Below are 15383 nucleotides of genomic sequence, written 5' to 3'. Positions count from 1 at the left end.
TTTCCGCCCTCTCACCGGAAGTCTCGATCTACCACGAGACTTCATAGACTTCCTGGATACACTGTGCAACAACCTCTACAGTCGATATTTTAGGTATGTAAATATATGAAAATTGTGATGTTTCCCCTATTTTTTCGTTTGTTTTGCTTTAATAACTTTTAATTTGGGTTAAAGTGTTTTCAAACCGAGTAACTTAATTGTTTATTTCAAGATTTACCTATTGTAACTGTATATGATATTCCATAAATCCAGGAGCAAGAAGTATCATAACAACCTTTCAAGATGATGGTCCAAAGACCACGCAGGACCCGGGAGGTGACGGGGCCAACGCCACATTCCGTTGCTATTGTAAGTAGACATTGAATTAATGAACTTGATCTGTTCAAAGTGTTAGGAAATAAGACGAGATCCATTGATACAATATTAAAATTGAATGTTAAAATTTGCATTGTAGTACATGTATAGATACTATTACAGTAGGTTTTAACACAGGCCTCTGAATTTCTATCGATAAGCTGTTAAATGTATGGGAAGAGAGAGATATATACCCTATTTATAAATTGATAGGGTAAAAATCTCGATCTCTCTTCCCATACAATTAACAGCTTACATATTGATAGAAATTCAGAGGCCTGTGATTTTAAAAACCTATGATGCATTTGTTAAATTTTTGAAAAAATGTTGATCAAAGGAGGAGAAGTGAACAATTTTAGTAGAAATGATTTTTTCAATAGTTTAGCAAAATAGCATTTAGCGCATAGCAAAATGAACTTAATTATATTTACTATACACCGTAGAACATGGCACTCTAGCTCACAATCTAATACTCTTTGGATGGACCATATTTAAAATTGTTTCTTGTAAGTGTCGGTACATCATCTTGTACCACTAATATTATTACACAAATTATTTTTCCTGTTCACAGAAAGCAAGGCCACCAAATGTCAAACCCCCAGAGTACTTAATTCTAGAGAGAAGGAAGAAGGAGGATATGCTGGAAAACTATAGGAAAAATACACAATATATGGAATTCAATGACCTGAAGAATGAATGGGAAAGGTCTACTGACAGAAAAATCAAATTAAATACAGTAAAACGGAAAGTGGACAGTCTTTTGTTGGATAGTCAATTCACAATTGAAGATAGGAGAGAAAGGTACCAAAAAGTAGTTGTTAGGATACAAACCACATGTTATATTTCTCTCTTAGAACATTAGTATGTATAGTTCATATCATATTTAAATTTTTTTAGTACATGTTTAAGGTTTTCATTTACTTTATTCAGATTAAGGGCCATGCTCAGAGCAGAAGAGCAGAGGTACTTAAGAGAAATGGAAGCAGGAGAGGAAACTGTTTTAGAGCGTCAGGCTAAAATGAGAGAACGTGCCAAATTTTTGAAAGATAAAAGAGAAGAGGAGAGGTTGAATTTTGTTCAGGAGAAATATGATCAACAGTTTAGGTATTCTTCCATCACGCATAAAAGCATTAGCTTTTATATACATTGGTTACTTTATTTAATGGTTATTTTATGATTGAGGAAAATATTTATTACCAATCTATTTGATTTTCAGAAATCAGTGTGAAGAATTAAGATCCACATTGTCAAAGAGACAGCAGGATGAAGTTTGTGTAGAAAGACTGGAACAGCTCAGGATTAAGGAAGAAATTGAAAGGGAAAAGAAAGAACAAGAAGCCATGTATGCTAAGCTCTGGGAACAAGACATGTAAGTATTTGAATTCATTAAATTAGAATGTATCTTTTTATATATTCTTTAGCATGTTTTTATGATATGTATAGCATTATATATATAGTGGCTCAGAATTCATGGCATTGTTGTCAATGCAGAATGGTTATTTGCTTAAATTCTGCTAATTCATGTCTCCCTAAAGATGAAATGCTGATCATAATTTTAAATGCTTATAATTACTGGTACCATACATACATGTACATGCAATACATGTACTACCATGTAAATATAATAGCATGGTAAGAGTTATTCCCCCTTTTCAGCAGTCAAAATTATAATTGATTTGCTTTTAGGTTGGCTAAGGCTGCTCGTGAAGAGAGAGATGCACAGTCAGCACATGAGAGGAACCAGGAGGTCCTATCAGTCCTCAGGAAACAGATGGCAGCTCTTGAGGAGCAGAAGGAGGCAGCCCGGCGCCTCAAGGAGGAGGAGGCTCAACTTTTGGTAATGTTTATTTTTACATTGACATTTTCCCAACTGATGTCTAGATATGTCAGGTACTTTATCATCATAAGAACCAACAATATATATACATTATTACAGTAACATGATAGTCAAAAGTTTGTAAAATATGAGAGTGTACCTGGCATAGTGTTAATATTATATGTACATGAACAAACACTTATGTTAAAAAATGATGGTCATTCATTTACCTAAACTTTAGTCCCAGTCTAATTTATTTAGAAGAAGTAAATCAAAACACAAATTTTTAGTATGAAATATGTCATATCAAAACAGAGAGAACAAGCCATGTTAAGACAAATGGAAGAGGCTAAAGCCAGAGAGGACAAGCTCAGACAGCAGCAGGAAACCCGAGACCAGCTCGATCTGTCCCTGAAAATAAAGATGAAGAAGAAGGCCAAGGCTGAGCAAGAGCAGCTGGCCTTTGACTTGAAGATTCTTGAACAGCTATTGGAGGAGTCTAGGAACGAGGCTATGGAACAGATGCAGAGGAAGGTAAAAATTCATTTTAGTTCTTTCTTTTCTAAACTGAATAAAAATGTCCTTCCCTGTTAAGACTTTACTCATATACATCATGATATACATGTACCGGTACTATATTATAGATTTATGTTATAATGATTATCATTTTTGGATGAAACTTAATTTGTAGAATTCATGTTAATCTTTATTTCAGTGCAATATAAAAGTGTATTATATTTAATACTAATATAGGTCTATGATTTCGACTAATTAAAATAAATGATTTTGTAGAGAGAGCTTAGAGAGGAAGACAGAAGATACAGAGAGTACCTCCACCAGTTAATGGAGGAAGAAAAAGTGAAAGAGAAAGAGCTGGAGAGGCTGGTGAATGAAGAGGTGGAGAAGATGTGGCAGAAACGTCTTCACCAATGGCAGCTGGAGAGACAAGCCAGGAAGAAGCTGCTGCAGGATGTAATGGCTGGCAGAGCTGTGCAGATCAGGGAGAGATGTAAGTTACTTGTGAAACTGATGTTTAAATGATTCTTCAGTATACTTTAAATGATTGTACACTGTACATCAATAAGAAAGAAAGAAAGAGAGAGAAATCCTGTTTACACCATACTCTGTTAGTCATAAATCCCCAATTTTACCAGTAAATTTCTTACAACTCTAATTATATCTTCCAGTGGCTGAAAATGATAGAAAGCAGAGAGTAGCCGAGGAGGAGAGGATGGAGTTGTTGAGGACCATTGAGGAGAACCGCAGGCTTGAGGAGCAGCAGGCTGCCAAACTGTGGGAGAAGAACCACAACTACCAGCGAGACCTACAGGACCAGATCATCTACAACTCAAAGATCCGGGAGCTGGAGCAGCACCGGGATGAGGAAGAATTCTTGTTGGGAATGCAGGCAGAGCGGGAGTACCAAGTCCGACTGAAGGAGTGCCTGGATAATCCACAGTATGATAAACTCCACCCCATGAGGAGGGCCATGCAAAACAGTGCTCACTAGGACAACAAATGTTACTGTTAATCGTTATTTCTGTTTTTTAAAAAGTGTGAACTTTGAAGTTATTTCAGTTGTTGAAAAAAAATTATTTAAGAGGCATGTACGTATTTGGTCTTTATAATTGAATGAAAAGTGGATTTTAATATTGTTGGGAATTTAGAGTGTTAAAAGTGCAAATCAATACAAATTTAAATTTCCAATAGGTTTTCGTTTTTTGTTAAAAGATCTTATAATGATAATTATGGGTAGTATGAGTTGTAAAAAATCTAATTATGAACTATAGTTAGATTACTTAACTTTTTTGTTGGTGTAATGAGGAATGATTGGTATGAATGGAGGAAATGAATGATTGTTTTTTTGTATTTTTTTATTGAGCTGTGTTAGATATTGGATTTTATTTAAATCTATAAGAGAGTTTTTGAGAGGGATGGAAAGAGAGATAGTGTCAAAGAGAGAGAGGAGATAGAGAGAAAAAGCTGGAATTTTGTCCACAAGCCTGCATTTCCTATGATATGCTGTAAATACGTGTATTAATAACTTCATTAATCAATATAGAAACACAAATTATTGTTATTCACCGAGTAACAGTACTTTATTATATATTTAAAACATATGAAGTCTATATAGAAATGTTTTTGTATTTCTCTGTGTGAAGCCTGCATGAATTGTCCTCTATATTACATTGTCCCTGATCCTTAATTTGAAGGAAATTGTGAGCTCAATATTGTACAGTTTACAACTCAAGTGTGTGGCAATGTTATCTTTTTTCCTTCGAACTGATTAAATGTTCACATTATAACAAAACACTGTCATCAAAATAATTATTCTGTTGAAAAAGAAAATAAATTGTTTTTAAATTACAACTTTCATTTTTTTTTTTTTTTTGCATTGAAATATTAATTTTACCTTTAGTGCCGTACGGTATTTAAAATGTAGTTTTATACAATACTAAGACATCTTCCAGTAGATTTGGCTGCTTGGTTGTCTGAAAATATGACACAGCATAAAAATAATTTTTGAAAAATATAGAAAATCAATATAACAAATTGCGAATTGTTAAATTTACTTTTTTTTCAAATCCAGGGTGTAATTATAAAGAAAATTCTGATGAAACAAATGAGGGATATCATATCAATCACCTTTTGATATTCCTGTAGATCGAGGCATGTTGGACTGAAGAACAAATGTGAGAGTGTGAATACATGTACCGGTATTTTTATATATACAGGTGTATATATAATATACAACATATTTCTGCCTATCTTGGTGGAGCAGAAATAGTTTTTATCTGCCTTTCGATAATTTAAATGCAAACTTTCTATGAACATTAAACCTGCAATTATACAAGATTGAACAAGAAAGACTTACAGATTTATACTAAACATTGAATTATTTTCTTTTTTTATATATACAAGGCCCATAAAATTAAACTGATGATGAAATATCTTTTTAATAAGATGGTTACTAATGCTTAGTCCATACAAATTCTATAGAAACCCTTAGAAAAGGTATAAAAATTATCCATTGTGTTTAAAATTAGTTATACTGTTGTCAAAAAAAGAAATATGTGAGCTGAAAAAGTAAAAAAATAATATAGTTATAAAGAAAACAATATTTTTGTGATCCTTCATGTTTGTTGTAAATTTGTTTTTTCAGGTGGGCAATGTAGCCCATGAGCCTCTTGTTTTTACATCGGGCTCGGAAACCTGACACTAATACACATGGCGGCAATGTTGAAAGAAATTATATTTAGCAACACATTTTAATCCTTGATCATTTATGCAAGTCCTTGATTGTTATCAGATCATATTTACATTGTAAGGTGAGTTATTTATTCATGTATTGATTGTCACTTTTGTGCTATATATCGCGTGTCCAATGGTGACTTTAAGTGATTTACGTTGCTTAATCTGATCTGTTAATAACTTACTGCTACAGGTTACAATCCCTGGACCTGGATACCTTTATTTAATAATTCGAAGTAGGTTTATTTTGCTACTACTTTAAAACAATTTTGCTTTTACATAGAGAAAGTCGCATGTAAGTGAATGCCAGTTTTTGTACAGTAATATGTAGTTTTACTAACTACAGTAAAACTTCTAGTACGAACTAGGGGAAACAAGTCAAGTCATACCCAACCCGACTCGCACCCAAACCAACTCGTACCCAAATATTTGAGTACGACTTCACTAGTCAACTCGTACCCACGGGGAAAAATATATTTATACTAAAAAAATAAAATACAATAGTTTTCATTCATATGTTATGTTTTTTATTTATGTTTTATTTAACTTTAAATTAACTTTGCCTGTTGCCTAATCCATTTGATTACTCAAAAAAATATGTTTATATAAATTATAAAACAATATCTAATATAGTGATTTACTTACCGTTTTCTTGCAGGAAACACTTCTCTCTTGAACCATGTTGATCCTCCAAAAGTGATGAAAATATGTTTTTCTTCTTAATTATGAGCAGCATGTTTATTTTGTGCTGACAAACTCATTGGTTGATCGGTTGAAAGTAATCACATAAAGCAATTCATTTTATTTTTAATTGATGATAGTTAACCTGCTCATAATCATTCTTTGATCCGTCTGCATTCAAGAACAGAACTATGGTATAGGCCTACTAGATTTTCATAACAAATTCTTTTAAATTTGTTATACAATTCGCATATTAATGTTATCGATAAAATACAAAACATAACAACATATGAATAAAAGCCATTCATTTTATTTTCTTATAATAAATATTAAATATTGATCTGCCCGTAGTGAACCACATAGTTTTGGGTACGACCTGACCATTTGAGTACGAGTTGGTTTGGGTGCGAGTCTGGTTGGGTACGACTTGACTGTAATTCGGTCTAGGAAAAAGCGAATTCTCGGATATAGCGAAGTTTTTTTAAGTCCCCGGTTAATTTCTAATCAAATTTTTGCAAAATTTTATGGTGTTAATTCAGATATAACGAATTTACGGATATAGCAAACGGATTTTAAGTCCCCTAGAGGTGAAAAATAACAAATTTAACATTTTTATAGCGAATTTCTTTACATATTGATAAGTTCGCACTAACAAAAGGAATGTATTTTTATTTAAAGCCACAATTATACTCTGTCACGACTTTTTGCTTCCACCACTTTTTGCTTGATATTTAAATAATAGTAGATACCTTTGTGCTCAAACTACGTTCATCCACTAATATGAAAAATGTCCAGATTATCTCTTTTGAAACGCCCCCTCTACAGCTTCAGGTTTCAATACACATCCAAAAATTGAAAGTTTACGGAGATTTTGCATTGCATCAGCCAATAATAAGCCCGGATTATAATGTTAAAAAATTGCGCTAGGTATTCCGAGTGTATTCCGAATGGAGAAAAGATGTAAACATTTCCCATTACAAATCTCCGTAAGAAAATTGTTTTCGTTCCTGCGAAATTTTATGAGTGAAAAGGGATAATTGTTCAATGAAGATATCTTGGATATATTCCCTTTCATCGATTTCAATTGTATTTTTTTCACAGGTATGTGTATTTTTATCAAAAATCATCAAAAATTGATGGAAGCAATATCTTGGGACAGACTATAGCAAAAATTATAGTCTGGTGAAAGAAAACATGTATATAGTGAATTCGCTATAGTTATTATTACAAATTCTTTATACAGATATAACATATCACAGATATAATGAAGTAAATCCATTGGTCCCTAGGACTTCGCTACAGAGGAGTTTTACTGTACTTTTAAAAAGTAACCCAGAGCTAAGATAGTTTATTAAAAAAAAAAAAATTGCTGCTTTTGAACAGAATTAGCAAAAATATTTGATCTGTACACCACCTTGTGTGTGATGAGGCATGGATAATTGTGATTACTTCACATTGTGCTGAATTAATACAAATTAATTATCATGCTAATCAGAACTGTTCTTGTTAGTTCATTCAAAAAGTAGCTGTTTGGTTACTAATATTCAGTTACATAAACATTATAGACTCAAAACTTAAAAAGCTTTGATTGCAATTGCGCTGAATTATCAAAAACATTTCTTTCAGCTCTATTTGCAAGGGAAAGGTTAAGACACCAGTAATCTAGCATTTGTGACTTGTAATCTTTATTTAGAATGGACAACAAAACTCCAGAATCATCAGATGAGGAGGAAGAAGAAGACTGGATGGCCATTAATTGGGATGGTAATCTCAACTCTGGAATAAAACTACTGGACAGGAATAAGGATGTAGACAACCTCGACCAGTCAGAAAACAGTGCAGGTATGACTGAGATCTGCATGTTTACTGTAGGGACATCCAAATTTTTAAGTGAATTGTTTATGATAATACATAGCTTGACTATATAAAATTATGATCTTGATAGATAGAAGTCATTATAAACTTTACATTTTGAAATAACCAATTACTTTGATACGTTTACATCATAGTCTCTCTCTCTCTCTCTCTCTCTCTCTCTCTCTCTCTCTCTCGTTTATTCAATTTGAATCTTCTTCCTACTGTAATCAATAATAGAAATGGCTAATCATTTATGATACATATGTTGGTCAAAAGATGTTTAAAGAATAATGTTTAAATACTGAAGTTATTGATGTATAAAAACAATGATGCAATAGATACCAAGTAAATCAGGTAAATGATTGTATTGTTGATTAACAGAACCTACAGAAGGGAAGCAGAATAAAGGAATGCTGAGTGAAGACAAATCATCGAGTGAGACATTGATGTCCAGAATGTTACTAAATGACAATAAAGCAGGCATGTCTGGACTAGACAAAGAACGCATTAACCAGATCATATTTGAAGCATCCAAAGGTTCATATTTTTAACCATTAATCAGTTGGAAGAATTCTTGAAATGTGTCCTTGTTTTATACACTGAAGACACATCGGATTATGAATCTATATAAAATGTTCCTTGTTCTCAATACAACCTCAACTTTCCACTAATGTTTGTCAAAATTTCTGTTATTTCAGAAAATAAAGCAAAATAATGAATCCATTTGTGAGATATGCTCCTGGATTTTTCAACTGTTGCAATTCTGTTTAAAATTTTCTTAACTTTAATTTAGGATCAAAATATTTTGAAAATGAAAGAAAAAAGGAGGAACAGGTCACAAAGAGAATAGAGGAACAAAAGCAGAAGCTGAAGGCCATTACACAGGAGCATTTAGACACAGCTCAGAAAGAGGTGAGGCTTGTACCGTATTTTTTCGGGGCATATGTCGATGTGGGGCATAGGGCGAATTGCTCATTTTCAGACAAAATTCAGGAAAAATCCTTAGACTAGCCGAATTGGGGGATAAGCCGACTTTCAATTGATGATTACTATGGTGAAAGTATGACTGCTGATTAAGGAAGTCTTCGTATTAAGTATATACTTTCAGAATATCGATGTAGAAAGTCAAAAGAGTAAATAAAGGTATTAAATTTGCTAAACATATATATTTTAAGCAATTTTTAAAAATATATTTGTGTTTAGTGGCTGTTTGGTCTCTTCCGTATTCGCCCTTATATCGTTACGTATTGTAATTTTACATAGTGTAATTGCAACACCAACCTCCGTGGTTCTGTCTGATAGAATTAAGTATAATATTTCACCAAACCTTTTATATTTTATTAAAACCTTATTGCTAAATTTCATTTAATCAAGTTATACGGTACTTTGAAAGCTACTTGTAAATAAGGGGTATGGCGTCCATTAGCTCAACACGTGGTTTCATATTCAAATAGAGTTATCCCCCGTAATCGCTATGAATGAGAAAATGAAATACCACACATAAAGTATTTAATTTGTGTTCTTTTCCATTAATTAATTAAATAGTGACTTGCCGTTATGCAGAGAAGTTGTAATGTTAAAAACACAATTAATGCAATGAAGTGTAACTGTGTACACAACATGCCCCCAGGCTGTGTTTTAGTCACGGGTTTCACACCTTTGTATATACACAAGACACCAGAATACCGTTATTTCATCCAACAGAAAATTAATTGTAAAAACACAAAGCATTTGATTTATTCTACACCCAAGACCAGTGATTCCCACGAACACAGACATGAAGAAATTCACAAAAATTCCGTCATATTATACTTGTTTCCTATGATATTGCGGGTTCTATGGTATCGCGGTATTTCTGCTTTAGTATAGTAGCACGTGCTGAAATTGGAGTAAACAGAGACATTACTGAGGTATATAGATATATGATAGAGGAAACTCACAATAACATTAGTTTCGACAAAATTATTTAACTACCGCGATATCATAGGATGGGTTCATACATTCTACCCGGTTTCGTTTTCTTTTTTACTACTCAATAATAGTTTCCAGGGCTCGTACACGAACGTGGGAAAAAATTCTTTTGATTGGTGTTGTAAAGAAATACCTTGTTCAGTACTGTACATTTTATTACTCATTACAAAAATTATCAATGGGACAACTATTGAACAATAGTTCAAACGGATGAAAAAAACACCAACCCTCATAATAAACTGCTACAACAGTACAATGGATAGAAATAGTGGATTTTATGTTTAACTGTTGAAATTTTCAACTTCGAGCCTATGATAGGCCAATTCCGGGGGATAAGTCGGGACTCGCGCATTGGAGAAAAAAAATACCGGCCTATGCCCCGAAAAATACTGTTATCAGACAGGATTGCTTATTATGATTTTAAAAAAAAAAGGATTCAACTTATGCATGTAATTTTTTAAATAGTAAAATACATTTGATTTCTACATCTACAAATCCCCCCCCCCCCCCCACTCACCCCCACAGAAAGTAAAATTGGATTTCTTATAAATTAATTATTGTAAAAATTGAATACATTGTGGTGATTTTAATTTTTCTATGTGGAAATAAAGACAATCAAATTTTACAGAATTTCTGCAAAATATTTGGTAAAAAAAGTTTTTGTTTTGATTTTGAAGGCAGATCTCATGTTGGAAGAATTTGATAGACTGAGAGACTTGAGTAGGACCATTGTACATGTGGATATGGATGCTTTCTATGCTGCTGTAGAAATGAGGGATAACCCTGCCCTGAGAGACAAACCTATGGCTGTGGGAGGAAACTCTATGCTGGTAGCTACCATGCATTTATTGCAAAACCCAATATTCTGATTTTCATAAGTGATATATTCAACTGAAATTTTACTATAATTTTAAATTTTTATTAATACATGTACAAGCAAATAATATTAGTGATGTTATTCATTATAAAAAGTACATTAATTGATAACATAGACCTTATTTTTTAAAGAGTACAGTGTTTATGGTAATTATATAAATGGTTTAATATTTTACTTGAATATTTTAGTCAACCTCCAATTACCATGCCAGAAAGTTTGGTGTAAGAGCAGCCATGCCTGGATTCATAGGGAAGAAGTTGTGTCCAGAGCTAGTCATCGTTCCGCCTCACTTTGACAAATACACATCAGTGAGCAAAGAGGTCAGGGAGATTCTGGCAACCTTTGACCCCAACTACTGTACTGTCAGCTTAGACGAAGCATATCTAGATTTTACAGATCACATGACAAAGCGAAGTGGTTTGTCGGATAAGGAACGAACAGTCATATGCCGCACCTGTGATAGTTTTGATAAAAGCTTTTGTCTTTGTGATTTAAATGAGACCTTGGGTCTCAGTGTCTGTGAGAATGGAGTTCTTAAGGTCAAGGACAGACCATCAGACGTTTGTGGTGCGTGCGGAAAATCTATACCTGGGTTTGAACTTGTGACATTTCAAACATCCCTGGAGGATGCTGTCAAAGAAATGCGCTGCAGGATTCAGCAAAAAACGTGTTTGACTGCCAGTGCAGGCATGCGTTTTAATACAAATTTCTACCATCCATATTTTTTTTATTTTAAAAGATAGAATTACAAAGTGACTAAATATAACATTTGCTGGTCTTCATTTTTGTAGGTATTGCTCCTAATATGATGCTAGCCAAAGTGTGTTCTGACATGAACAAGCCAAATGGCCAATACATCATTCCTTCTACTGTGGAGGATGTTATGTCTTTCATTAGGAAACTTCCAATCAGAAAGGTGATCATGCAGGAAACGATATCTTTTACAGACCAGCTATCTTTTCTGTGTGATATGATAAAAATGACTACTTGCTGACAAAAGTTCATTATCACAGATCAGTTCTCAACTCACCATACTAAGATAAAAAAAAAAATGAACAGTAATTGGTTTTCAGTGTTAAAAGAAATTTTTTTAGTTTAAAAAGGAATAACATTTTTATTTATATCTAAATTGTTGAATTTAATGAAATAATTGATTGTCATAATTTTGGGGGGTTTTATGTATAGATAAGTGGGATTGGGAAAGTCTCGGAGAGAATGCTGAATGCAGTAGAAGTGAGGACATGTCAAGACTTGTATGACAAGAGAGGACTTCTCTATCACCTTTACTCTCAAATCTCCTTCAACTACTTCATGAGAATCTGTCTTGGTATTGGATCAACAACTGTTGAAAGGTGAGATAGAGAGAGAGAGAGAGAGAGAGAGAGAGAGAGAGAGAGAGAGAGAGACTGCAGTCATAAAACATTACTTGTTCACCTAATTACTTGATAGAGTCAAATATGTTCATGTGATATGATGATAACATCCTTAAGGTATTTTTTGTTCTCTTTACAGAGATGGAGAAAGAAAAAGCATGAGTACTGAAAGGTAATTGATGTTGATATCTGACCTAAAATTAATCGGTGCTTTTTTTTCAATAACATTATCATTAACTTTTCATTCTCTTCTCTGGTACAGATAGATCAAAGTCAACCAAAGTTATTACAAAAATATCCTTAGATAGAGACTTTCAAATTTCTTCACATGAAGGGTCACATTCGTGTATATATCAAGAGAAATAAATAGAATATACCGAAAATTGGATTGTGTGTTTAAAAAGTGACTCTCCAAAACCAAATGACCAAAAAGTATTAAGTTTAAACCATGACCCACAGCAGTTGGTAAATGAAAACAAAAGGGATAAGATAAATTTTCATAGAAAATTTGAATGCAAATCAAAATGGAAATAGCTGGTTTAAAGAAGTGTGAAATAATACAGGTACTAAAAATTGGTGTTTCATATTCATTTCAAGAGTAGGGGTAAGGTTAAGTATAGTATGAAATATACATGCATTATGTAATTATATAAGACATTGTTAAAATTATTGTGATTTAAAAAACACTAGATAAATGCTCCTGTCACATGTTGGCATTTTTGTTTTGGTAAGCGTTGTGGCTCATGGGCTTTTTCTATATACCGGTACATGTTGTAATAGATATGACTGAATTTTCAGGACTTTCCCTGAGATGAGTGCCCCCACCGAGCTGTACAGTAAATGTCTGGAGTTGTGTCACTCACTCGCCGAAGATCTGCAATCAGAGGCACTCAAAGTAAATTAAATTTTTATCTAAGATGAAAAACTTCGAAGCAATGCATTTAATTTTGATAGCGAAAGCTACATGCAGTGGTTAGAATTCATTGAAGGCAAAAACTGCAATTTCAGGGTAAAACAGTGAGCATCAAGATAAAGACAGTTAAGTTTGATGTGAAGACTAGAGCCTTCTCCCTCCCAGATTACACCAATGATGCTGAAGTTATATACATAGCAGCAAAAGATCTTCTCTGTAAGGAGATGAAAAATGTTCACCCTCATCCTCTCCAGTTAAGACTCATGGGTAAGATTTTTAAAATAATAATGTTTCAAAATGAATTGTGTCTGATTCTTATTTCAAAATTGTGTTAATTTGAGAAAGATTAATTGCACACAGATGAACCATCCAAATATGTATGTTTGTTATTTATTTTCTGTTAATTCTTTTAATCCATCTTAAGGGGTTAGAATGAGCACTCTTGTTGATCAGACCCTGTTATCCAACAAGAAACAACAGAACACATTGATTCAGTTTGTGAGGAAGGGAGAAAAGATTGGAAAGAATGAAACTCACCAAGGCAAGGAAGAGTGTTCTTATGATAAACAAGTTGATGAGCTGGTTCAGTGTTCCGTAAAAAATAATGTATCAACCAATCAACCGGAACAAAATTCAGATTACACAACACAAGGTCAACTCAATCACTGTGGTAACAATATGGAACAAGGTCCTAACGAGAACTTAATAACTGTAGAAAAAGATGGTAATCAAGGTGATAATGTACAAGATCTAGTTTCTGTGACAAATCCAGTTTCAAAGGAGATGAATACTGAAAAACCTTATGCGAAAATACCTAGGTGTGAAAATGAAAGTGATGGGCAACCATTATCAGATGAGGGTGCTGCTAACATTAACACCACAGAAGAAAAGTCCAACACTGTTTGGTATACCTGTCCTGTATGTCGAGATGAAGTTGGTTGCAGTGACCTAAATGGTTTTAATCACCATATTGACACCTGTTTAAGTAAATCTGTGGTAAAAGAATGCTCAAGATATACACCAGAGGGTGAAAGTCCAAAGAGTAAAAAGACTCCTTCCAGGAAAACAATTACCCCAAAACGAAAAAGTTCCACCAGCACTCCAAAACTCATCAGTTCAAGATTTAAAACTTCGCAGAATCTAGGAAATGTGAAATTTCAAGACTCAGTAGTTACTGTAACCCAGGAAAGTTTTGTGACAGCATCTGCATTGAGTGATGAACCAAGTACATCAAAAACTCGAGAGACAATTGATACAGAATCTTCTGTAGAAAAATTAACAAAATCTCAAGACAGTAAGACGACAGAAACACTGGTATGCCCGGTGTGCTTCATGGAGCAGACTGGAGCCGACTTGGATGCCTTTAACCAACACGTAGACAGTTGTTTATGCAAGGGAACCATTACTGAAATCCTCAAGGAACAGAAAAATAGCAATAAGAGGTTAGTGTTTACTGTGTCATTGAAATGACTGTTTTAACTATGCTTAACTGTATCTCTTGATTACCATTGGCCCGAGATCAACAGGTTTTATCTCTTTTCTTTTCTTTTTTTGTGTAGATCCTTTGAGAAACAAGGATCTAAGGGACTCGGAGGGAAGAGAAAAAGACAGGACAGTGGCACAAAGTGCCCAAGTATAGCCACATTTTTCCAAATGAACACTTGACATAGATTTGCAAAGTTGTGCAAATTGACTAGCTATATGTCCAAATGTTATGATGAAAAAGATTTTTAAAATTGTTGATTTAAACTAAAAAGAAGTAGGGTTTTCCTTTGCTTTATGGCAAATCAATAGATTTTAAAACAAATCGAATTACCGTCATAGTAATTATATAGGCACAGATACTACTCTAGCATCTTTATTTTAGATATTAAAAAATAATACACATGTTATAGTACAGAGGGTTCCGCTTAATCTGATAGTCAATTTGTCAGAGAAAAATTATCAGATTAACCGAATATCATATTAACCAATTTAGCGTTTTTGTGCTCTTAAATTTTGGTATAGAATAAAATACAACTTGTTTCAATACATAATTTATTAACAAAATGATATAATCTGTTTGTCAATAGTTTGAAATGAAATAATTTACCTTGCATTAGCAACGAAATAGCATTTTAGTCATTATTTTGTTTGTAAATACTCCAAAAAAAATGTTTCCCTTCTTCACTGTTCATTACGATGGTTTTAGAGTGGCGGCCATTTTAACAGGAAGTAATAAGGGCTTATTGTCTGAACATTCACTCTTTTCACCTGGACAATTTATTTTAATTCTTTTTCTGGTATAGT

General features: G+C 33.3%; 1 protein-coding gene across 1 annotated transcript; it reads left to right on the top strand.

Annotated features, from left to right (window-relative positions):
* Positions 1 to 3: 3 nt before the first annotated feature.
* On the top strand, positions 4 to 15011 carry LOC128175467 (DNA polymerase kappa-like). The gene is given in 23 exon segments (XM_052841098.1): positions 4 to 93; positions 253 to 348; positions 926 to 1155; positions 1285 to 1458; positions 1571 to 1723; positions 2041 to 2191; positions 2486 to 2704; positions 2963 to 3179; positions 3358 to 3628; positions 4091 to 4154; positions 4157 to 4194; positions 7797 to 7945; positions 8342 to 8497; positions 8754 to 8872; positions 10609 to 10761; positions 10997 to 11495; positions 11600 to 11724; positions 11994 to 12160; positions 12321 to 12353; positions 12980 to 13076; positions 13190 to 13361; positions 13519 to 14536; positions 14654 to 15011. Coding segments are annotated over 22 exon segments (4377 nt in total). The 5' UTR covers positions 4 to 93; positions 253 to 282; the 3' UTR covers positions 14760 to 15011.
* The last annotated feature ends 372 nt before the right edge of the window (positions 15012 to 15383 follow it).

This window comes from Crassostrea angulata, chromosome 3 (assembly GCF_025612915.1).
Source record: "Crassostrea angulata isolate pt1a10 chromosome 3, ASM2561291v2, whole genome shotgun sequence".
Lineage (NCBI taxonomy): Eukaryota > Metazoa > Mollusca > Bivalvia > Ostreida > Ostreidae > Magallana > Magallana angulata.
Note: the sequence above shows the minus strand (reverse complement) of the source record. Positions and strands in the feature narration are given on the sequence as shown.